The sequence below is a fragment of the Narcine bancroftii genome, chromosome 9, assembly GCF_036971445.1.
Source record: "Narcine bancroftii isolate sNarBan1 chromosome 9, sNarBan1.hap1, whole genome shotgun sequence".
NCBI lineage: Eukaryota > Metazoa > Chordata > Chondrichthyes > Torpediniformes > Narcinidae > Narcine > Narcine bancroftii.
This window is the reverse complement of record NC_091477.1, coordinates 68,652,251-68,676,243: the sequence shown is the minus strand read 5'-3', so window position 1 is coordinate 68,676,243 and position 23,993 is coordinate 68,652,251. Positions and strand designations below refer to the sequence as shown.

General features: G+C 44.3%; 1 protein-coding gene across 9 annotated transcripts in view; it reads left to right on the top strand.

Annotated features, from left to right (window-relative positions):
- The first annotated feature begins 14,440 nt into the window (after window positions 1-14,440).
- ankmy1 (ankyrin repeat and MYND domain containing 1) overlaps window positions 14,441-23,993 on the top strand; it is a 119,669-nt gene continuing 110,116 nt past the window's right edge. For 8 of the 9 annotated variants that reach the window (XM_069896353.1, XM_069896352.1, XM_069896346.1 and 5 more), the window contains exon 1: window positions 14,441-14,683. In XM_069896353.1, coding sequence (XP_069752454.1) covers window positions 14,474-14,683 — 210 coding nt within the window. In that variant the 5' untranslated portion in view covers window positions 14,441-14,473. Of the gene's footprint in view, window positions 14,684-20,333; window positions 20,775-23,993 lie in introns of those variants that run through there. The other variant, XM_069896350.1, reaches the window with a different exon arrangement.

Below are 23,993 nucleotides of genomic sequence, written 5' to 3'. Positions count from 1 at the left end.
TCTCAGTTTATTCAACAGAGTCCAGTTGATCAACTTCTGGAATACAATCAAAACACATCCGTCTTTCCTCTGAATTATGTGATTTTTGTGTGCACATCTAATTCTGGTTTTAATAAAATATCTCTTTGGACCGGGGGTTAAACAAGAAAGTTTGCAGATGCTGGGGTCGAGTGCAATGTGCTGGAGGAACTCAGCAGGTCACAGCGCATCTGTATGAAGTAACATCCCTCATATCTGATGAAGGGCCCAGGCCCAAAACATTGGTTACTCTTTACTTCTTACAGATGCTGTGTGACCTGATGAGTTTCTTTGAAGAGCATGTTCCATTATCTCTTCAACAGCCCATTTCCAAATATTAGGGTAACCAAGTGGTGTCAACACACAAACTCTATCCTGTTGTTTAAAACATATTTTCCCATAACATAAATCATAATTTTACCTGTATTTAAGCTGATTCCCTTCCATTCTCCCCTCATGTTTTGGCTGAACTAAACTCAATTATGTCTTCTGGGCATTAGGAACGTGGTATTATCCTGTATTTTTGCAAATAAAATATTATCTAATTGTAAAACTTCAGTGAAAGGCAAGTAGTGAATGGGTTGGAAAAATGAGAGAAGGGCTGATGGAAACAATGAATTAACTGAAAAGGGAAATCTCTGCGTGTAGATGCTATGATGTTCGAGAAGCATTATCAGCTGCCTAGTTCAGTCTCACAATCGTCACCTTGTGGAATAATTTGTTTGCTTGAAGCACCACTCGGCATCACTCAGCACTGGTTCCTGACTTTCAACTTATTTCAACCTTCACTTTAAACTTAGTGGTTCACTGCAAAATCTGTTACATTACTCTGTGACAACAAAACTCTCTGAATTGTAATTATATTGGGGTACAGTACGTTTTCGATTATCCAAAATGCTTGGGACCAGACTTAGCTTGGTTAAGTGGATTTTTGGGATATTTGGGAATTTTCTCTAAAGCAGCCCAGTTTTATCAGGAGAATACTTATATCGGCTGTCGCCGATCCCTGACATCTCCCCACCACCCTCTCCAATCCTGCCTGGGAGCCAGAGGTCCCCGCTTCTGCCCGGGAGCCCAATGTCTCACCTCACCTGTAAGTGGCAGGAGATTGCACAGGGATTGTCCTCCAACGACCCCGATGAAAAGGTATTTGACAAAGGGAGCAGCTCGGGCAGGTGACCGGGGCGAGAGCACGGCTCAGTCAGATGAGCAGAGCCAGAGCAGGGTATTCATTTCAAATTCTGAGAATGCCACAATGCAATTTATCAAAAAGTTGCAGTAATTTGTGGCAAAAAGTGACCATTTATAAATAAGTGACCAGGGCTATCCTTTCTTTCAATTTGTAACCTGTGGACAAATGTCTCCTTTGTAAAACTGATTCCCTGTAGCCCTCTTGAGCATGGTGGGGAAATTTATTTTCAACTTGATTTCAAATTGTGACTTCATGTCACACCCAAGTAATTTTTTTGGATATTTGGAATTTCAGTTGATTGGTTTTCGGTTCATTAGAAAAATACTGAACTTACAAGAATAAATTCAAAGTCCAAAAAAATCTACCAGACCAGCAAAATGAAATGTCCAGAGAGAGCCAGATTATCAGTTTTACAAAGTGATAAAAACCAACCAACTGGTGGAACTCAGCAGATCAGAGGGAGGAAAAGAATGGTCGATGATTTGGGTCGGAACCTATCATCAAAGCTTTATTATCCTGGAATTTTGTGATTTGTTTTGGATTCTCCTCTTAATTTTATTTTGATTTTAGAGATACAGCACATTAACAGGCTCTTCTGGCCCATGATCTGACATTTCTTAAATACATCCATGTGACCAGTTAACCTACTAACCACATGTCTTTGAAACGTGGGAGGAATCCAGAGGAAATGTGGACATGGGGAGAATATACAAACTCCTTACAGGCAATGGCAGATCCAAATCCAGGTTCCTGCTGCTAATTGTGTTTCCCTGAAGAGTCTTAATAGTCACTAACCACAGTCATCTTCAGTGCACTGCCAAGATGGTAAACTGCTATTACATTTTTTCCTCGTTTCTCAGTGCTGGTACCAGAGATGTTGCAATTTTGCATTGCAAGATCGAGTGTGAAACTCTGTGTGCTTAGTAATATTGGTTGAATTCACTCATTAATGAAACTGGAAGCTTGTCATAATTTGAAGTGCCAAGACACATCCTTCAATGAGATATATAGCCTCTGACAATTTTCCTTATCTGTGATTCGTCGCTCCAAGTTCTTAGCCTGCCACAATATCTGAAGGCTTTGGATTATATGGATCCTGTGGCTTCTGCTCTGTGCCTCTAAACAAGACATCTCTTGTTTTTCATGACATGAGGCTTAAGTTCAAGTCCATGATCATCTAACTGTACATTTACAACCAGATGAGACACCATTTCTCCAGACCGTGGTGCAAACACATACACAGATAATAACACTGGATAACTTTTTTTTTCAGAAGGTTGGCTTCTTGAAAAGAAATTGGGGATTATGATAGACAATGTCCAGCTGAACACTATGATCATTTCAGATTCGTTGTATCACTTAAAAAGTTAGAGAAACACTGAATGAACTTTTATTGAATTTACATGTTTAATTGCATCATGACGCTGACACTTTGCGCTAGTTTGACTGACCTAACAAATGTTTTGCTGCCCATTTTCATTTGTACTCAGCATCTGATGCCTCTCCTGTCAATGTCCAACAATAGTCGGCCAGCATCGATGGATTCCTGTTGCTCTGATGCCGCTTTTCCATAGTCGCTGTGTCCTGGTGAAACCTTTCACTGTGTTCGTCACTGACTGGAACCGAGATCAGCAGGGAAGAAGTCCAAGTGCAAATGCAGAAAATGAATTTTCAATGACATGTTGCTCTACATAGCTTTGAATGCTTGAAGTAGACTTAGTGAGTAGACAGGAAATCACAAAAATATGTTATATCTAAAACACAGCAGGTTATAGGAAATACTTAAGGTGATTTTCATGATCAGCAGCTCAAAATCCATAAAATACAGGAAGCAAAATCTTCATTATCCAGTGTAATTCAAGATTCAGTTTATTATCATAGTAAATATTATCAAAACTGTTTCAAATTGCATAAAATTTCACTTTTTCATGCAGACAGATTCACCACTGGCAGGAAATGCCTAAGTGCCTCAGAGTCAGACTTACAGTCAGAGAGAAAGAAGCAAAAGAGAGCCCCCCCCCCCCCCACCCCCACCAGAGACAGAGTGTCCATAGATTCACCTCAGGCACTTCCACAGCCCCTACAGCCACACAGAGTCACGTCCAAACCATCGGCGACCCGAGCTCCAGATCTAAACCTCTAACATGGTCAGGGACCCTTCAGCATCTTCGGCACATCCTCGCATCCCAGTCCTGACCCCTGGTACCCCTCCGGCCATACACACATACATATAAAGTAAACATTGATAAGTATTTTAGAATAAGTGGATTGTTTCATTTATAAGAGACCAAGGTTTACAGAATACTATTGATCAATCCTGTACAGACAGTGCCACACTTCATTCCCACTTCAGTTGTCAAAATGAGGAAATATACTCACTCAGGAAGAATAGATGAGATGGTCACCCGAGCTGTCAGCTCACGGCTTGAATCAGCCCCTTGATGAAGGGCTCAAGCCTGAAATGTCAGTTAAGCATCTTTATCTTTGCTACATAAAGGACACTGTTTGTTTGACCTGCTGAGTTTCTCCAGCGTTGTGCTTTTACTTCAATCAAGGTGTCTGCAGACTTAAGTATTTTACTCTTGAATCAGCTCTTGTTTCTTTTCTCACAAATCTGTTCCTTCCTCATGTGATGTTGATATAGATAGTAGATCATTGAGCTGCACAACACAGTCCCACTCCCTTTGGCGCACCAAGCTTGTATCCACGGTTAAACATGTTCATTTCATTTCATTCTCCCCACATTTCCACTGACACCTCCCAGATTCTACCACTCACTTACCACACGAGCACTAACTTACAGTGGCTAATTAATTCCTTTGGGTGGGAGGGGAAACCAGAACATTCCCCCCCCCCCAGGGAAGACCCACATGGTTGCAGGGAGAATGGCAAACTCCACACAGTCAGTACTCGTGGTCAGAGTCAAACCTTGGTCCCTGAAGCTGTGAGGCAGCTGTTCTACCGGCAGTGTCACTGGGCCTCCCGAATAATTAAGTGAAATAAAAGAATTAAGTGAAATAAAGAAATAAAAGAAACAAAAATTGAAAAAGCAAGGGACCTGATTTTATGACCAGCCTACCAGGTGTGTTCCGCCCAAAACCAAGACTCACCCTATACATTTTCATTACCATGTGTGGCCCCTACTATTACAGTTTCTCCTTGTAACACTTTCAAAGGTACAGAAATCTGATAAAATATGTCCGACTTGTTTAATGCACTCTCTCTATCAGCATTGCAAATCAGTACACGTTCTGGTAACGTTCTGTCAAGAGAAATCCAGGAGAGGGGCGTGGTGCGATGGCATAAGTTGGAGATGTGAAAATGTGCCTCTCCTGGCAGAATTAATTAAAACCCAAATGGAAAAAACTTTTATAAAAAACTAGAGATTCCGAGATTAGTTTTAAAACTTACTCACAATGGCTACGAAGAAATCAAAAGCTCAAACTGCGAAAAAAAGGACTATTAACGAAGTTGGTATGATGGAAGAAAGGGGGCCTATCTCATCGATCGATCCTGCTGACTTGCTTCCTCTTCCCACGAGAACACCCCAAGAGGCGACAGTGAAGGTGACTGTTAGACCAGTGCCACTTCATCAGGGAGCCAACGAAGATGGCGCTGGAGTACAGAAGAAACCTCATGAATTGACGTCGCAGGAGCAACTGTGCATGCACGAAACTTCATGCATGCGCATTACCAAATCGGCATCCTTATACCAAGTAACGGAGCCTGCTCTGCCCACATGGACTAGTGTTGCTAGTCAGACTATGGCTAAGCAAAAGGCCCAAAAACAAATGAAGTAGGTTCCAACATCAATTGAGGAGGAAGTAGAAGAGGAGGAAGCTTTACAAGATTTGAAGGAATCAGACACACACAAGGTAAAGACTGTACAAAAGGCTTTAATCCACAAAGACTTCCAAAGAGCCAGGCTGGCTGTAGCTGCAGTAACTCTGAGAGACTTCGGAGGCCAGTGCAGGCTAATATCCTGGAGGGTGATTGACACCCGACTGGGTGGGGCTTGATCTATTCAGGTTGACTGATTGACAGCGGCCATGTGTAGTCCTGTCCCCTTTACTCTCCTGCAGGTACAGATGTTGCCCCCTGCAGTAGGCCGGTGGTGTACTCCTGCAGGTACAGAGGTTGCCCCCTGCAGTAGGCCGGTGGTGCACTCCTGCAGGTACAGAGGTTGCCCCCTGCAGTAGGCCGGTGATGCACTCCTGCAGGTATAGAGGTTGCCCCCTGCAGTAGGCCGGTGGTGTACTCCTGCAGGTACAGAGGTTGTCCCCTGCAGTAAGCCGGTGGTGTACTCCTGCAGGTACAGAGGTTGCCCCCTGCAGTAGGCCGGTGATGCACTCCTGCAGGTACAGAGGTTGCCCCCTGCAGTAGGCCGGTGGCACACTCCTGCAGGTACAGAGGTTGTCCCCTGCAGTATGCCGGTGGTGTACTCCTGCAGGTACAGAGGTTGCCCCCTGCAGTAGGCCAGTGGTACACTCCTGCAGGTACAGAGGTTGCTCCCTGCAGTAGGCCAGTGGTGCACTCCTGCAGGTACAGAGGTTGCCCCCTGCAGTAGGCCGGTGTGAGAGATAATAGATTTAGGAAGTAAAGTTAGTATGAATGAAATAAAGAATACTAGACTAGATTAGAGGAAGTTAAGTAAGTACTGAGTAGGGATGAATGATAAGAGTGTGAGGAAGGGTTACACAAGTATAATAGAATAAGGGTCTTATAGTGATAGATAGAACTAGCAAGTTCTGCATATAGAATTAGTAAGTCCTGGGGGATGAGATGTGTGAATAAAGATAAAGGCAGATTCATGAATAAGGACAATGACATGATGGGACCCAGACAGGATACCCCATGGTCTTTCAAGTTTACAGAAACTGCAGGTAGGCAGACAGAATTACCAAATGCCAAACCAATCCAGGAGGCAGAAGAATGTTAAGGGGGGTGGGTGTACCTCTACACCGAAATGAACTGTATAAAAGTTGGGTGATCCACAGTATGTGTGTGTATTACTATGGTAAGGGGAAGCACCCAACTTTGCACTGTTGTACAATAAATGTTCTTTGTTCTCAATTTTTGTCTTGAGTGAAATCTGTGAAGGTACTTCTGTTTCTCACACTGGTGATGCACTCCTGCAGGTACAGAGGTTGCCCCTTGCAGTAGGCCGGTGGTGCACTCCTGCAGGTACAGAGGTTGTCCCCTGCAGTAGGCCGGTGGTGTACTCCTGCAGGTACAGAGGTTTCCCCCTGCAGTAGGCTGGTGGTGTTCCACCACCCCTCAATCTGTACATCCTCCAGTTCGATTTTCTATAATTTCAGGACAAGTTAAAGCACTGACCACTCAAATGAATCAGCAGTTTGCTTCTGCAAAAACAAAATCTAATTCACAATTTGAATGTCTTAAAGATGAAATGATTCCTTTTAAAGCTGATATGGCAAAATATGCTAAAACTGTGGCCGAAGTTAAACCGAAGACTGAAGAAGATATTCAGGTTTGTCATCTTGATGTGGAACAAAGTAAGGACACAGTTAACAAAATTGAAGATTCTTTCACGGCCTGGGAAGTTCAAAGGAAGGAGCCTTTACAGAAAATTGATGTATTGGAAAATCATAGTCGTAGCCAAAATGTTAAAATTGTGGGACTGCCTGAAGATTTGGAAGATCCGAACCCAGTAGAGTATTTTCAAAAATGGATTCCTGAAATTTTAGGTCCTGAAGATTTCCCGAATGAATTGGAACGCTACAGAGCTCATCGAGCTATTAGAAAGAAATAGTTTGCGGGACAGACATGACACTCTATTTTAATGAGGTGTTTATGTTATCAAGATAAAGAAATGATATTAAGTTTGGCTGTTCTGAATGTTATGTCCCTTAATGATTGGAAATAAAAGGTTTTTTTAATTAATGCAGATTTGAGTATGTCTATTGTTAAGAGAAAGAAAGAATTTTATCTGGTGGAATATGTTTTATGGAAAAAGGGATATAAATTTTGCTTTTTGATACCCCGCTGTTTTTGTTGCAGAGAATCCATCATGATTTTTTGTTGACGAAGATGAAGCATTAGTGGTTGCTAATTCACTGTCTAATAATAAACAAGATGCTATGCAAAGTCATTCTTCTCATCCAACTATATTGAGCCAAGATAAAATTCAAGATGGATCTCAAATGTTGGAGCATCAAGAATCGATTGAGATTGGAGATGATCAAGTCAACGAGGATCTCGAAGAAGCATATCATACCTGATGGACTGATTAAACACAAATTTTATATTTTGTCCAGGGAGAGGTGGATTTTTGTCCTCTCCTTCCGCAGCAGCATGCCACTTAGTGGTGAAGGCCACTGCCTGTATAATAGGGGGAGTAGGATTGTTTTTTTAATCAGTACCATTTTTGTAGGGGGGGGTAATTTTTCTTCTTTTTTTTCTTTTAGGGGTTTCTTACTTTCTTTCATTAGGAGATGTTACTTCTATTTTGATAATCAACTTTTCTTTCTTTTCAGGTGTAGTTGGGAAGGAGGGATTAGGTTTATATACCACATGTACTTTTTTCATATATATATATATATATATATATATATTATTAATTGAAATGTAATTGTGATTTTTAAATTTCAAATAGAGAAATCCAGGAAGTCAAGCTGAACACAGATCAGAGGGAAAAATGAAGAACATGATAATGTGTTTGTTAACAGATCTGTGGAGGACTTTGGACCACTTAGAAATGTGATGCAAATTGAAGTCCTTGCAATACCAGGACATCTCAGTACGTTCTGCCCAGACGCAATTGATTGAAATGAAACTGTCTCCACCTCTGGATATACACCAGGGTAAGATCCTTTTGTGGAGGACTGTGGTAACTGTCAGATACAGGTGTCTGTTATTATACCCAGACTTTCTATGAACCGTTTTTTTCTATCAATAGTGCTTTGTTGACAGTTCAGGCCTTGTGCTTGCTATCTTATCAGCCAGCACATGGCCTTGAAGTTTGCTCTCTCACCTACCATTACAATGCAGGAATCTCAAGGCACCCTTTATTAACTCTTTCCATTCCATCCAATGGTTAGGAGGGGGGTATACCATCTTAGAAAATTCAAAAAGCTGCAGATACTGAAAATCTGCAATAAAAGTACAAAATGTTGGAAACACTCAGCAGATAATCTGTGCTATGATAAACATATAACATATTAGATCTGGGACCCTTCAACAGAACTCTTTTAACATCAGCCAAGGCTTTTTATCTGAGTCACATTTGATAAAAAGCATTCTTGATGTAGTGTACATGGATGTTAGCAAGGCTTTTCATTGGTGACACAAGGCTGGTGATGAGTGATGGGTCCCTGATTTTTATTTTTTTATTATTTATTAATGACCATTCTAAATGTAGTGTGAATGATTTGTCATGGTTGCTGTTCAAGTTGATAGAATTATTAGTTCAAGATCCATGAAGTAATGTTGCAGCTCCATAAAACTCTATTTAGACTACACCAGTGATTTTCAAACCTTTTCTTTCCACTCAAATGCCACCTTAAGTAATTCCTTACTCATCACAGAGCACTTATGGAAGGGGTAGGCAACCTTTAAAACTCACATACCCCTTTAAGTAATCTCTATGCCATCGGGGCTCTGTGATGAGTAAGCAATTATTAAAGGTGGTAGGTATGTTGGTGGGAAGGAAAGGTTGAGACTCACTGCTCTAGACTCAATGGTTACTGAAATATTTTGCTTGAGAAAAATGGTCATTGGTCCATTTCCTTTGGAGTTATGAAACATAATGAGTCAATTAGGGATGATTAAAACAGGGAGACTCCACTGATCCTCTCTCCCACTCTTACATTCCAATGGATTGACCTCCAATCCATTTCTCTGCAGCAACCGTACCACACTGTGATGGAGCCCAGTCAGGACACTTTTGATCGAGCTCCTGTAGAAAGTTGACATGAAGGTGGCCAGACGCCTTGCTCTCTCCATTCTTCTCAGGAAGTGCAGTCTCTGTGCGCCTTTCTGACAAGTGAGGAGATGTTGAGTGTCCATAATAGGTCATTTGTTATGTGGACTCCAAGGAATTTGGTGTTCACTTTTCTCAGCGCTATAGAGTTGTTGATGTGTAGTGGAGGGTTGTTATTCCTCATCCTCCTCAAGTGCACAATCATCTCATCTTGTCCACATTGAGACTCAGGTTGTTACCCTCGCACCATTTCACGAGATTTTCCACCTCTTCTCTGTAGTGAGACTCATCGTTGTTGCTGTTGAGGCTGAGGACTGTCGTGTCATCTGCAAACTTGAGAATCTGTTGGAGCTGGATCTGACAACGCAGTCGTGGATCAGTAACGTGAATGCCCTGAGGTGCATTAGTGCTCAGTGTGACGGTGCTCGATGTTCTGCTATCAACCCAGACAGACGATTGTCTTTCCGTTAGGAAAGGGTTACAGAGAGGGTGTTAAGTCCAATCAAGGACAACTTCTCCACCAACCTCTGGGGAATGATCACATTGAACATTGAGCTGAATCGATGAGCAGCAGCCTGCAGTTCTTCATAACCTGACCAGGTATGTTGTCTGTTCCCACTGCCCTGTGTGGGTTCACCTTGGAGAGGGTTCTCCTCACCTTGACAGCAGCTATATAGGGGGCCCATTCTTCAGGTGGACACAAAACTTTCTTCGGCGTCATCCTGTTCTTCTCATCAAACCGTGCATAGATGTTCAATCTGTCCGGAAGGGAGGTGTTTCCTTTAACTCACAAGATTGACTTGTGATCCATCAATGTCTTGAACCCTTGCCACGTGCACCTTGTGTCACCGGTGTCACACAGCTATCTATGGATTCCAGATTTCACAGAAGAGTTCATCCCTGGCTGATCTTAGTGTGATCTTGTCCCTGTCCTGAAGGAAGCATCATGAGCTCTGAGAAGTGCCCAGGCTCTGCATCCAACCATGGTTTCTGGTTAGCCTCGGTTGTGAAGCATTTTCTCTCGATGACATCCTCAATGTACTTCCTGATGCAGCCAGTCACCGAGCTCGGGTACTCGTTGACATTTACATGACCGTTGTTGGTGACTGCCTCCCTGAATCAGCTCCAGTCTGATGTATCAAAGCGGACTTGAGGTGCCACCTGTAGCAATAACTAGGTCTGGGTAGCTGACTTCCAGGGACAACTGCATGCTGATGGTAGCTAGATTCCTGGATCCAGATTCTTCCAACGCAGCTGCATGTTTCCAGTAACTTTGTCAGATGTCGGGGAGCAGCTGGATTCCAGGAGTGTGACCTTCCCTGCATTCTGGAAGTCCAGCACTGTTGGAACCCCTGTTCTTTTGGATCATGGGAGAATCCCAATGACAGCCAGGGTGAGGGATTCACATATTGGCGGCATAACTGGGCAAAAGTGGACAGAATTCCTTGGATACCTGGCTTCTTGTAATCAATAGATCCAGGAAAAGGTGCCCAGGAATACAGAAAACTGCAGAAGCTAGCCAAAGTTCAAAGTTGAATGTTCAGATTTATGGTCAGAGAATGTACACGATATCACATACAACCATGAGATAATTGATCCTGTGGACCAGGCTTCGGTCATGCTAAAAATGTACTCAAGAAAAGCATGTTTACAGAAGAGAGAAATGTAAACAAAGAAAGGAATGTAATCAAATTGCCTGTCCAATACAAAAATAAAGATTAGATATTATTTATTGTGTGTAATAAAACAGAAATTTAATATAATGTGAAATTGCCTTTAGTCTCCCACAAGCCAGACAAAGATTCGTCTTTAGCATTGCCCGACACCACTTACTATCAGAAAAAGAGGGTTCCACCACCACCATCCCCCCACCCCCCGAGTCACCAAGTATCCATGAATTCTCCCTCAGTATCCCTGCAGCCTCAGCAGCTGTGCAAGACTCGAGTTCTGTTTAAACTATCGGCAACCCAACATCAGATCCAACCCTCCCATATGATGACTCCCTTTGGGAGTCCTTGTTGCTTGCAGCATCTACCTGGTTCCCATGAACCAGCAGCCTGCAGCCTGGTGTGAGTTCCTCGCCCTCAAGTTGCCAATAATTCGCCGCCTCAGAGCTCCTAGGCTGTCTGCCACCATGATCACCATGGCCATCGCCTCTGTTTCTCAGTGGGGATGTTCTAGCTGAAACTGGTGCTCTGCACCAGTCCGCTGCTCCCCCAGAGTCTGCAATCCCTCAAGGCCACTGTTGAGAACAGGTGCTGCCATCTTGGGCCCACCGTTGGCTCCTTTAACAGGCCATTTGAAGTCTGTACAGAAATATCGGTAGTAGAACCCCACAGGGGTCCCCGCTTTCTGCTCCCCGCTCTCCCTGGGTCTGCATCAATGGCATTGTTGCCATTAAGGCAGCTCCATCAGCATCCCCATTTTTTTCAGTAATTAATAATCTTCATTAATAAATAATATACAAATTAAGAATCCTTAGAATAAATGAATCCCTGATTGAGTTTGTTGTTGAGGAGTCTGATGGTGAAGGGGGAGCAGCTGTTCCTGAACCTGGTGGTGTGAGTCTTGTGGCACCTCTACCACTTTCCTGATGGCAGTGAACAGGGCTTGTGCTGGGTGGTGTGGATCCTTGATGATTGCTGCTCTTCTCCGATTCCTATAGATGGCGTCGATGGTGGGAAGAGTTTTGCCTGTGATGTCCTAGGCTGCATTCACTATTTTTTGGAGGCCTTTACATTCAGGAGTATCGGTGGCCCCATACCAGACCGTGATGCAGCCGGTCAGCACATTTTCCACAATACGTCTGTAGAAGTCTGCCAAGGATACCGATGACATACAAAACCTGTGCAAACTCATGAAGAAGTAGAGGTGCTGACGTGCTTTCTTCACAATGACATCATTAAGTTGGGTCCAGGAAAATCCTCTGAGAAATTCACTCCCAGAAATTTTAATTTGCTTATCCTCTCCACGTCTGATCCCCCAATGATCACTAGGATCATACACCTCTGGTTTTCAAAGTCCAAAATCAGCTCCTTGATTTTTACATTTTAAATGTAGACATACAGCCCAGAAACAGGCTTTCTGGCCATGAGCCCGTGCCACCCAATTATACCCAATAGACCTACAACCCCATACGTTTTGAAGGGTGGGTGAATCCCAGACCACCTCAAGGAAACCCAGACACGGGTTCACAAGCTCCTTACAGACAACACCAGGTTTGAGCCCAGATCACTCGTGCTGTAACAGCATTGTGCTAACCGCTATGGTAATCATCCCACCCTTGCATTAACTGTGCAGCCCATTTTGGTGACATTGAGTGTGAGGTTGTTGTTGGTACACCATTCAGCCAAGTTTTCAATCTCCCTCCTTATGCTGACTCATCGCCCCTTTTTTTTTAATCAACCCACTCCTGTCAGCATGTTTGTGGATGGTGTTGTTTGCCATTCTAAGCCACACAGGCATAGGTGTAAAGGAAGTTGAGCAGGGGCCTAAGGACACAGCCCTGTGGTGCTCCTGTACTGATGGGGATTGTGGAGATGTTCTTACTGATCTTCAAAGATTGGAGTCTGGAATTGAAGAAATCGAGGATCCAATTACACGGTGAAGTATTGAGGCCCAGGCCTTGGTGTTTGCTGTTCAGTTTTGAGGGAATTATGCACCTAACCCCCATCCATCCACCAGGAAGGAGCCTAGGAGTGGAGTAAAGGGGAGGGGACCCCAGGAGTGGCAGCAGCGAGCTCAGAGACTGAGGAACTTGCACCAGGCTGCGGGCTGCTGGAGACGGGCTTGAGGGAATCAGGCATGGGACTGGGTGTCGTGAAGGTGCCGATAGCAAACAGGGCTCATGAAGGCCATCGGGCGCTATCAGCTTTCTGATGTATCGGCGATTGAGAACTGGGAATTTGGGGTCACCACTGGAAAGGAGAGTCTATGCGTCTGCAAAGGTTGCAGGAGGCAAATCAACAGATACTTAGTGTCGCTGAGGGAACTCTTCCTCACATCAGAGCTGGTGTCGGGCTAGTGACACCTCTTTGTGGCAAGCAAAAGCTGACAAATTTTATGCTTTTATGTACATTACAATAAAGGAATCTTGAATCAGATTTCAGATTTATTGAGATAGTGTCTACATGATATCACGTACATCTCTGAGATTCTGTTTTCCTGTGGGTGCAGAATTACCACTAATTGGTAGTGCAAAAAATAAACTGTACACACCGAAAACATGTAAACAAATAAAAGAACTGAAAACAGATAACGAATGTAAACAAACTGACTGTGCAACACAGAGGGATCAAAAAGAAAATCAATAAAGTGCATGAGTATGAGTCCTTAAATGAGTCCCTGATTGAGTTTGTTATTGAGGTGTCTGATGGTGGAGGGGGAGCAGCTGTTCCTGAACCTGGTGGTGTGAGTCTTTACTGATGGCAACAGCGAGAACAGAGTGTGTGCTGGGTGGTATGGGTCCTTCAATGATGGCTGCTGCCCTCCGATGGCAGTGTTCCCTGTCGATGTACTCAGTCGTGTGAGGGTTTTGCCTGTGATGTCCTGGGCTGTGCCCACTACCTTTTGGAGGGCGTTACGCTCAGGGGTATTGATATTCCCATACCAGACCATGATACAGCCGGTCAGCACATTTTCCATCACACCTTTGTAGAAATTTTCCAGGATTTCTGGTGTCATACCAAACCTCCGCAAACTCCTGAGGAAGTAGAGGCGCTGACGTGCTTTTTTCACGATGCCATTAATCTGTTGGGTCCAGGGAAGATCCTCCGAGATAGTGACTCCCAAGAACTTAAATTTGCTCACCCTCTCCACCTTCAATCACTGGATTGTGCACCTCTGGCTTTCCTTTCCTGAAGTCAACAATCAGTGCAAGGTTGTTGTAGGTGCACATTCAGCCAAGTGACAATAAACCCTCACCCCATCATCTCCATGGGTTTACAGAAATGTTAAAATATCTGGAGTTCTGAGATTGTGGTTCCATTTGCCCCAATAGCCAGATTCTTGACAACCTCAGGGAAAGATGGTTCCATATGAGAGTTGGATCACTGGGTTGGCAGGAAAGGTGAGACTGCAGGGAACCACAGCTCAGCTGGATTCTCCGGACTATGGGGTCTCCAGAATTGTGGGCTTCCAGGGATTACAAAACCTGTCTTGGACTGCAGAACCTCTGGGACTGAGGGATCCCCGGCGGTCCAGTATCCTTGAGGATTCCCGCCGACCGGCAGACAATGCCGCGCCCGTTACCCCAGCAACACTGTATTTGTTTGATACAACCGGAGCAACCAATCAGAGCAGCTCGGTTCTGGCCGCCACGGATGGTGACTCCGGCCGTAGCCCAGGGAATCCCGGGCACTCCTGGCTTCAGCGAGGCTCTCCCGCAGTTGGCGGCGGTCGCGAGGGGTCTGGAGGTCGGGCCCCCGCCGAAACTGTGGCTGCAGGAGTGGGCGGACGGCTGGAGGTACCAGGGTGAGTTCCTGGGCAGTCTGAAACATGGAGACGGGAGATTTGAGTGGAGCAATGGGGAGGTAAGTGAACCCATTGGTAAGGGGAAGGAAGGGAAGGGAAGAGACCTCATTATTCAGAAAAATGTTACTGCAACCCGAGAATCTGGCACTCCAGACTTAAAACGGAAAATACTGGAAGCAGCATCTGTGCAGAGAGGAGCTGAACTCGCAGATTTTCAAGACAATTGGAATTTGCTCCAGTTAATACCCAATTTCATTTCACTATTTTCACCTGTTGCACAGCTTTCTAGTGAACCAGCCCACAGGCTGCAAGCCCATCCACCGTTTCTGAGATTTGGTGCTCTGGACCCATGCCTGTCTCACTGGCTACTTCGGTCTGGGGGCTAGCACTCTTGACCACCCACTAGTATTCCGGATTGATGAGTCCGATGACAAAGCAGGATTTCCAAAGAGCCTAACACAAGGTTATTGAAGTGTTAATGCATTTGGTTATAACACTTGCAAAAGCTTTACATCAATTTTATTCTTAATTTGTAATATGTTCTTGAAACTACCAGTCTCAGCATCTCTTTATTGGTATCTAGCCCCTCAGTGTACAGTGGTGGAAGAACCTACAACTTTTGCCTGTCCCCAAGACCTTCAGCCACTCCTATCCAAGGAGCATAGTACATGATATATACCAGGGTGCGTACACTGGGAGACCAGCCAGAACGTCAATGGCTGAGTTGATCTTCCAGAAGCAGTTGATGTTTACCTCTGCATATGTCTGCGAGATCAGAGTCCTGTGTGTGGTAATCATCAAAGACCCACACCACCCAACACACATCTCTGTTCTCGCTGCTGCCATCAGGAAAGAGGTGCAGGTGCCACAAGACTCACACCACCAGGTTCAGGAACAGCTGCTACCCCTCCACCATCAGACTCCTCAACGACAAACTCAATCAGGGACTCATTTAAGGAATCTTACTTGTTCACTTTATTGATTTTCTTTTTGTTCTCCCTCTATTGCACAGTTTGTTTCTATTCATTATCTGTTTACAGTTCTTTGTTTACATTGTGTACAGTTTATTTTTGCACTATCAATTAGCGGTAATTCTGCCGTGCCCACTGAAAAAAGGAAACTCGGGGTTATATGTGATGTCATGTATGTATTCCGACAATAAATCTGAATGTAACTGTGCAGAGGAGGTACCTCAAGCAGGACTATTGCATCCCTTTCCAAACCTTCATGGTAATATATACGTCAGAAGGAGAAGGTTGATGCAGCCAGATCAGGGACCGTGTGCCAGGAGACACTGGCTGTGCATGAGGGATCAGATGAGGAAGCTTCTTCTCACGTTCTGCGTGATGGTGAAAGGTAGTTAAGGCGGTAACTAACTTTGGTTAGTTACCGTTCTTTCTGCCCATTGGTGTGTATCTTCTTCCCACCACTGCACGGATATCTTGCTTTGCACTCGGTGTATGATCCTGTAACTGAAAACATTGGTGGAACCAATGTTAATAAGGATCCTTGGAGCATTATATGTGAAGAGATGGATTACTGTCAGCACTACAGTACCAGGAAGGAGGAGTGAACCTCTGTCCACCACCTGACTCCTTGGTTTTTACATTTGCCTCTCTCTCCCTTAGTCTGGCAACTGCCAATCATCTGCTTCTGCCTCTCCATTTGTCCATCATCCTTTCTTTCTTTGGCTTGGCTTCGCGGACGAAGATTTATGGAGGGGGTAAAAAGTCCACGTCAGCTGCAGGCTCGTTTGTGGCTGACAAGTCCGATGCGGGACAGGCAGACACGATTGCAGCGGTTGCAAGGGAAAATTGGTTGGTTGGGGTTGGGTGTTGGGTTTTTCCTCCTTTGCCTTTTGTCAGTGAGGTAGGCTCTGCGGTCTTCTTCAAAGGAGGCTGCTGCCCGCCAAACTGTGAGGCGCCAAGATGCACGGTTTGAGGCGTTATCAGCCCACTGGCGGTGGTCAATGTGGCAGGCACCAAGAGATTTCTTTAGGCAGTCCTTGTACCTTTTCTTTGGTGCACCTCTGTCACGGTGGCCAGTGGAGAGCTCGCCATATAATACGATCTTGGGAAGGCGATGGTCCTCCATTCTGGAGACGTGACCCATCCAGCGCAGCTGGATCTTCAGCAGCGTGGACTCGATGCTGTCGACCTCTGCCATCTCGAGTACCTCGACGTTAGGGGTGTGAGCGCTCCAATAGATGTTGAGGATGGAGCGGAGACAACGCTGGTGGAAGCGTTCTAGGAGCCGTAGGTGGTGCCGGTAGAGGACCCATGATTCGGAGCCGAACAGGAGTGTGGGTATGACAACGGCTCTGTATACGCTTATCTTTGTGAGGTTTTTCAGTTGGTTGTTTTTCCAGACTCTTTTGTGTAGTCTTCCAAAGGCGCTATTTGCCTTGGCGAGTCTGTTGTCTATCTCATTGTCGATCCTTGCATCTGATGAAATGGTGCAGCCGAGATAGGTAAACTGGTTGACCGTTTTGAGTTTTGTGTGCCCGATGGAGATGTGGGGGGGCTGGTAGTCATGGTGGGGAGCTGGCTGATGGAGGACCTCAGTTTTCTTCAGGCTGACTTCCAGGCCAAACATTTTGGCAGTTTCCGCAAAGCAGGACGTCAAGCGCTGAAGAGCTGGCTCTGAATGGGCAACTAAAGCGGCATCATCTGCAAAGAGTAGTTCACGGACAAGTTTCTCTTGTGTCTTGGTGTGAGCTTGCAGGCGCCTCAGATTGAAGAGACTGCCATCCGTGCGGTACCGGACCCCTTCCTCATTCAGCCACTCATCTCACCTCAATACACTAGCTCGAATTTGTGCTAATATTGATCTTTAGGTATATAATATTGTATATGTTTCTTGGTGAAGGGATTTTTGTGGGAGGAACAGGTTCACACACAATTGCACAGGGAGAGGCCATTTTTTGGAGACAGCATCTGGAAAACCGAACAATAAAATTTAGAATTGAATGGTTCATTCAATTACTGAAACAAGTGTTTGCTAAGCAGAAGCAAAGAGGACTTTTGATTCAGTGGCCAGTAGATGAAAAGGAATCATTTTGTTTTTGAATCACAATTTTGAAGTGGTTTGAAGCACTTATATAGCCATATAACTATTACAGTAAAGAAACAGGCCATTACGGCCCCTCTAGTCCGCACCGATTTAAATGAACTCCACTAATCCCACCTACCTGCTCTCAGTCCATAACCCACCAGTCCCTTTACATCCATATACTCATCCAACCCTCTCTTAAATGACAAAACTTTCCCTGCTGCAACCTCCTCTTCTGGAAGACACCACTCTGAGTGAAGAAGCTTCCTCTTATGTTACTTCTAAAGTTCTACTCCCTAACCCTTAACTTATGACCACTCGTTCCAATCTCACCTACCCTCAAAGGGGAAGAGCCTATTCACATCAACTCTATCTACTCCCCTCATAATTTTATATACCTCTATCAAATCCACCCCCCCCCCCCCCCCCTTCAACCTTTATGCTCCAATGAATAAAAACCCAGTCTACTCAATCTTTCTTTGTATTCTAAATACTGCAATTCAGGCAACATTTTAGTAAATCTTCTCTGCACCCTCTCCACCTTATTGATATCCTTGTTATAATTTTGGGACCAGAACTGCACATAATATTCCAAACTTGGCCTCACCAATGCCTTCAACATCACCTCCCAGCTCCTATATTCTATGCTTTGATCTATAAAGGCCAGCATACCAAAAGCCTTCTTCACCACCCTATCTACATGAGATTCCACTTTCAAAGAATGATGAACCATTACTCCAAGATCTCTCTGTTCCTCCACACTCCTCAATGCCCTCCTTCCCCTTCACTGCATATTTTCCTGTTATGATTATTTTTCCCAAAATGAAGCACTTCACACTTATCCACATTAAACTCCATCTGCCATGTTTCAGCCCTCTCTTCTAAGCGTCCAAATCTTTCTCCAGTCCCCGAAAACTATCCTCACTATCTACAACTCCCCCTATTTTTGTATCATCCATATATTTACTCACCCAATTTACCACTCCATCATCTAAATCGTCAATGTAAATGACGAACAACAAGGGACCCAACACCAATCCCTGAGGCACACCGCTCATTACTGGCCTCCATTCTGACAGACAGTTATCCACTATGACTCTCTGGCATCTATCTTCTAGCCAATATTGAACCCATCTGACTATCTCAACTTTAATCCCTAGTGTCTGAACCTTCCTCACCAACCTTCCATGTGGAACCTTATCAGCCTTACTGAAATCCAGATAGACTATATCTATTGTTCTACCCTCCTCAACCTTTCTAGTCACTTCCTCAAAAAATTCAACAAGATTCGTCAAGCATGACCTTCCCCTCACAAACCCATGTTGAGTGTCCCTGATCAATCCCTGCCCCTCTAGGTACTTAAACATATTATCCCGAAGAATACTTTCCATTAGTTTACCCACCACTGACGAAAAACTTATTGGGCCTACCCTTGGAGCCCTTTTTAAACAGAGGAACCATGTTTGCAACACGCCAATCCTCCATCACCACACGTTCCTCTAGTGACTGTTGAAAAAATCACTGACGGAACCTCCACTATTTAACATAACAATTACAGCACGGAAACAGGCCATTAGGCCCTTCTAGTCCGCACCGAACCAAACACCCCTTTCTAGTCCCACCTCCCTGCACAATGCCCATCACCCTCCATCTTCTTCTCATCCATAGACCTGTCCAACCTTTTCTTAAATAATACAATTGACTCCGCCGCCACTATTCTCCCGGAAGATCATTCCACACGGCTACCACTCTCTGAGTAAAGAAGTTCCCCCTCATGTTACCTCTAAACCTCTGCCCCTTAATTCTTAACTCATGTCCTCTTGTTTTAATCTTTCCTCCTCTTAACGGAAATAGTCTATCCACATCCACTCTGTCTATCCCTTTCATAATGTTAAATACTTCTATCAAATCCCCTCTCAACCTTCTACGCTCCAAAGAATAAAGACCTAATCTGTCCAATCTCTCCCTATACTCTAGATGCTTAAACCCAGGTAACATTCTGGTAACCTCCCTGACTTCCCTCAATTATGTCATGTGATTTCAACACTCCAGAGAAAGACCTTTAATATTTCACCAAGAAGCATCCCAAGTCAGAAATGCAGTAGCCTCAAGTGAGGGACGTACTGTTTACCATGGGAGATACACAAATCAATGGCAAGAGATTTCATTTTTGGAAGAGGACAGTTTCACCGTGTCCATTTTTACATGGCCACTTCATGTAACAATGCTGAGGTTTGTGAAATCATTGTGGACATGATGGGAAATCATCCGAATGAAGAAACAAATCTAAAAAGAATTTATCAATTTGAGAACTTTTGAATGGCGGTTTTTTTAAAGACTGAGTTTCAGCAGAAAAGTTTTTATGATATTGAATTTTAAAATCATCTGTTCAGAATTATGCCTGAACTGTAATGGTTTTGGGATTTTATACACACACACACACACACACACACACACACACACACACACACACACACACACACACACACACACACACACACACACACACACACACATTCCCCCCCCCCCCCCCGCGCATAGTGGGGTTATGTTTAGAGTTAAGTAAGATTTTATGTTATTCATTGTTTTGAAAATACCATTGTCTTGGTGAATTTCTATTTCTGCTGATCTAGGTCGTTACACCTCCCCTCTACAGTCAGTATTGATGAAGGGTTTCAGCCCAAATGATGACCTCTCTTATGCTCCCACTGATGCCGCTGGTGCTCCTACAGTCACCAGGGCCATGTGAATTGGGCTGGGGCGAGTGTTGCAGCCACTCCGCACCGAGGTGTGGCACTTGGCTATGTCCTTCCAGTGTGGTGAGTGCGACCCATTGCTGAGGACTTGGAATTTGCTCTGTGTTCAGTTAGCCAACCTGGATCATCTGGTCTCCTGCTGTTAGATGTCATGGAAGCTGCTGTCTCCCCTTCTCTGTGTGGCTGTCCTGAAATCTCTCCATGGTCATAAGCTCTGGACATCAGTCACCCTCTTCCTGCTCTGGATCATGGGTGCCAGCAAAACCCAGGCATTTGGACCTGCCTCCTGGCACTCAGAGTTTATCGGCAACGAGGCTGCGGTCTGTACTGTTTTAGTGCAATGGTGAGTAGCACAATCCAATGTCTCTTTTAAAGCACATGGGGCTACCTCTCTGTGAGGGCTCAGACTGGAGGACAGACACATCAGCACTGGACAAAGGTATGCTGCCAAGCTGCCTTGTGCATTTGGTTTTTGTGGAGGTTTTGCTGCATTACTCCCAGTCATGCTGTTGGGCTGTTGGACCCATCATGTCCATGCTGACCTTTGTTGCCCATCTACACAAGTTCCATTTCCCTGCATTGGGACCTCTCCTTTGATGCCATTCCCCTATTGATATCTCTTAAACATAGTAATTATATCTAACTCTACCACATCCTCTGGCAGCAAGTTCCAAAGATCAACAACTGTGTGTTTGTGTTGTTACGTACCAGACAGCAGAAATAGAGATGATCCCAGACAGTTATATTTAAAATAATATTTTTAATTAAAAATTAACAATGATATAACACCTTATCTAATTTATTTACATTTACCTGAACTTAAATTATCTGACTTAGCCCCCAACTATGTGTGAATATATTGGTGTGTGTGTGGAATACCCCCAAGCCACCACAGTTCAAGGCCCAATTCTCAGAAATTTAGTGTTGACACGCAGGCCTTAGATGGATGCAACATGCAAGCTTTAGAAGAAATTAGCAGTATGTGAAGCGGGTGAAAGAGACCGGGGAATGACAGAAGGTTTATAACTCACAAAACCCTTGATGAGGTGCTTCCATTGAAATGTTCTCTTTAGAAGAGTGACAACCAAAACCCTCCTCTTCTTTGGCGTGGTGGGGGGTGGGGGTGGGGGAACCACATAAAGCAAGTGATTCTCATAAAGATTCAATAACCCTTTTCGTGGGTCACTTGAACTCAAGTTCACTATCCAAGCGCAGTATTTCTTCTGCCTTCAGAACTCTTTCTGTGGGTCAGCTGAACATAAATGACCTTCACTCTTTTGGTCACAGAGTGATATGCTCATTCCTCTATAACAGACAGGAGGAGATGAGTCAGATTGACTATAACCATCCATGAGGCCAATCCAGTGCAGTATTTCTTCCAAGAGCTCCTTGCTCCTGTGTTGTCTCCTTAAAGTGGCCCCTGAGCAAAGCTGTGTACTCATTCAAACTCAACGGTCAGAATCTGCTCTTGCCCCCATGGTATGGGTATTAAAAACAAATGGGCAAAGCCTTATGAAGCAAGGTTGAAAAGAGCCCTTTGGGCAAAGAGATGATTTGAGTTTTGTATGTCACATGGTCTCTGCACCTGGGTTTTTCTCTCTCTGCAAGATGTATCCAATTTTGGAACATATTGTCTTCAACCTGTAGTCAGTTTCACAGTCACTCCAAAGCCTGCAGGATTTTGTTAAATCTGTCCTCTTAAAGTGACAGTCCCACACAAATTAAAATGGGAGACATAATAGAATATTAAAAAATACTTGCCCTTCAGATGCCCTTTTAACTCCTACCTCTCCTTTAAGACTGGAACATAGAACATTGCCCCACAGTACAGGCCCTTCAGCCTAGGATATTGTACCAATATATGTAAAACTACCCCACATCAATTAACTCTCCCCTACCTCACACCCACAACCCATTTGTCTTGCATTCATATGCAAGAGTTCATTGTTCCAGCCTCCACTGCCTCCCCTGGCAATGCATTCCAGGCACCTACCACTCTCTGCGTTCGGAAAACAAATTAACCTCTGCTAGGAGCAAGACGGTTAGCACAACACTGTAACAGCGGCAGCGATCGGGACTAGAGTTCAAATCCAGCACTGTCTGTAAGGAGTTTGTATGTATGACAGAGTATTTAGAGGTGGTTTGGGAGGAATTGTTAGAGCAGGATGCACACAAATATTTTAAAACACAGAATTTTTGCAGGACTTTTACAGAATACTGATTTGCAGAAAGCAACAAGGTAGCAACATTCAGCAGTGTGCCTGGGAGAGCATGTGATCTTTGCAGGCAGAGGAGAACAGTTTTGCTCTCAGAGAGGGAGGGAGCTGAGAGAGATGGAGAGATACAGACTTCAGTTCCAGAGGGACAAGCTGGCAAACTTTGGAAGACTGCCTGGTCAAAGGAGAAGACTAGCTGACTGAAAGGTGACCTGAAAGAAAGAGGATCATCTGGAGAACCCTGAAGGGGGCAAGTTTCGTCAGCAAGACTGATTGGAAAAGAATCAGATGTGGATGTCCTGGAACAAAAGCAATCTCTCTCAGAACCCTCGTGAGTGGTAACCATTTGCCTGTTAAACACCAAAGCCTGGTGAACTTTATTAATGCTAACTTCTGTGCACAGTACAAGAATTGCCTGCAACCCATGAGATTGGACTGTGATCCAAATAACTTTTCTAACCTTCTATACACATTACACACACCTGCGCTTAGTATTAGAAGGGGGATTAAGTAGGTTAAGTAAGTTGATAGTAATAAGTTAAAGTTTAATTCTGTTTTCTTGTTCAAATATAATTAAAAACTACTTTTGTTTAAGTATCCCTTTGTGTTGTGGTGCATATCTAGTGCTGCTGGTTTTTGGGGTCCTCTGGAGTCCGTAACATTTGTTTTCTCCATCTATGTGGGTTTCCTTGAGGTGTTCCGGACTCCTCTCAATGTTCTAAAATGTACCGGGTCTTGTCGGGTGTAATTGTTACAACCCAGGCTCGTGGGCTGAAAGGGCCTGTTACCATGCTGTATGTTAAAATTTATTTAAAAATTAAAAGTTTTAAAAATGCTTGGGACATTAAGCGCAGCGATCAGTGTAGCAGCAATAACACAGGTTCAAATCTGGCATTTCAAATCAAAGTAGTTCATACACTCTCCTTGTATCTGCTTAGATCTCTGCATGCTCTGGTTTCCTCCCACATTCTAAAGGCGGTTTTTAGGTTAATTAGTGAATATGGGCAGGACAGGCTTGTGAGCCGGAAGGGCCTGTTACCGTGCTGGAAAAAAATCCGCTAAACTTTTGTCCACTCACCTTAAACAGACGTCCTCTGGTATTTGCTATTGTTGCCTCAGGGGAAAAAGGTGCTGGCTGTCCATCCTATCTATGCCCCTCATAATCTTGTATACCTCTATTAAATCATCTCTTTGTCCTAAGGGCTCTCTTTCAACCTTGCTTCATAAGGCTTTGCCCATTTGTTTTTAATGCCCATACCATGGGGGCAAGAGCAGATTCTGACCGTTGAGTTTGAATGAAAATGGAAATCAGTTTGGCAATCCAAAAACTCAAATCATGTCATTGG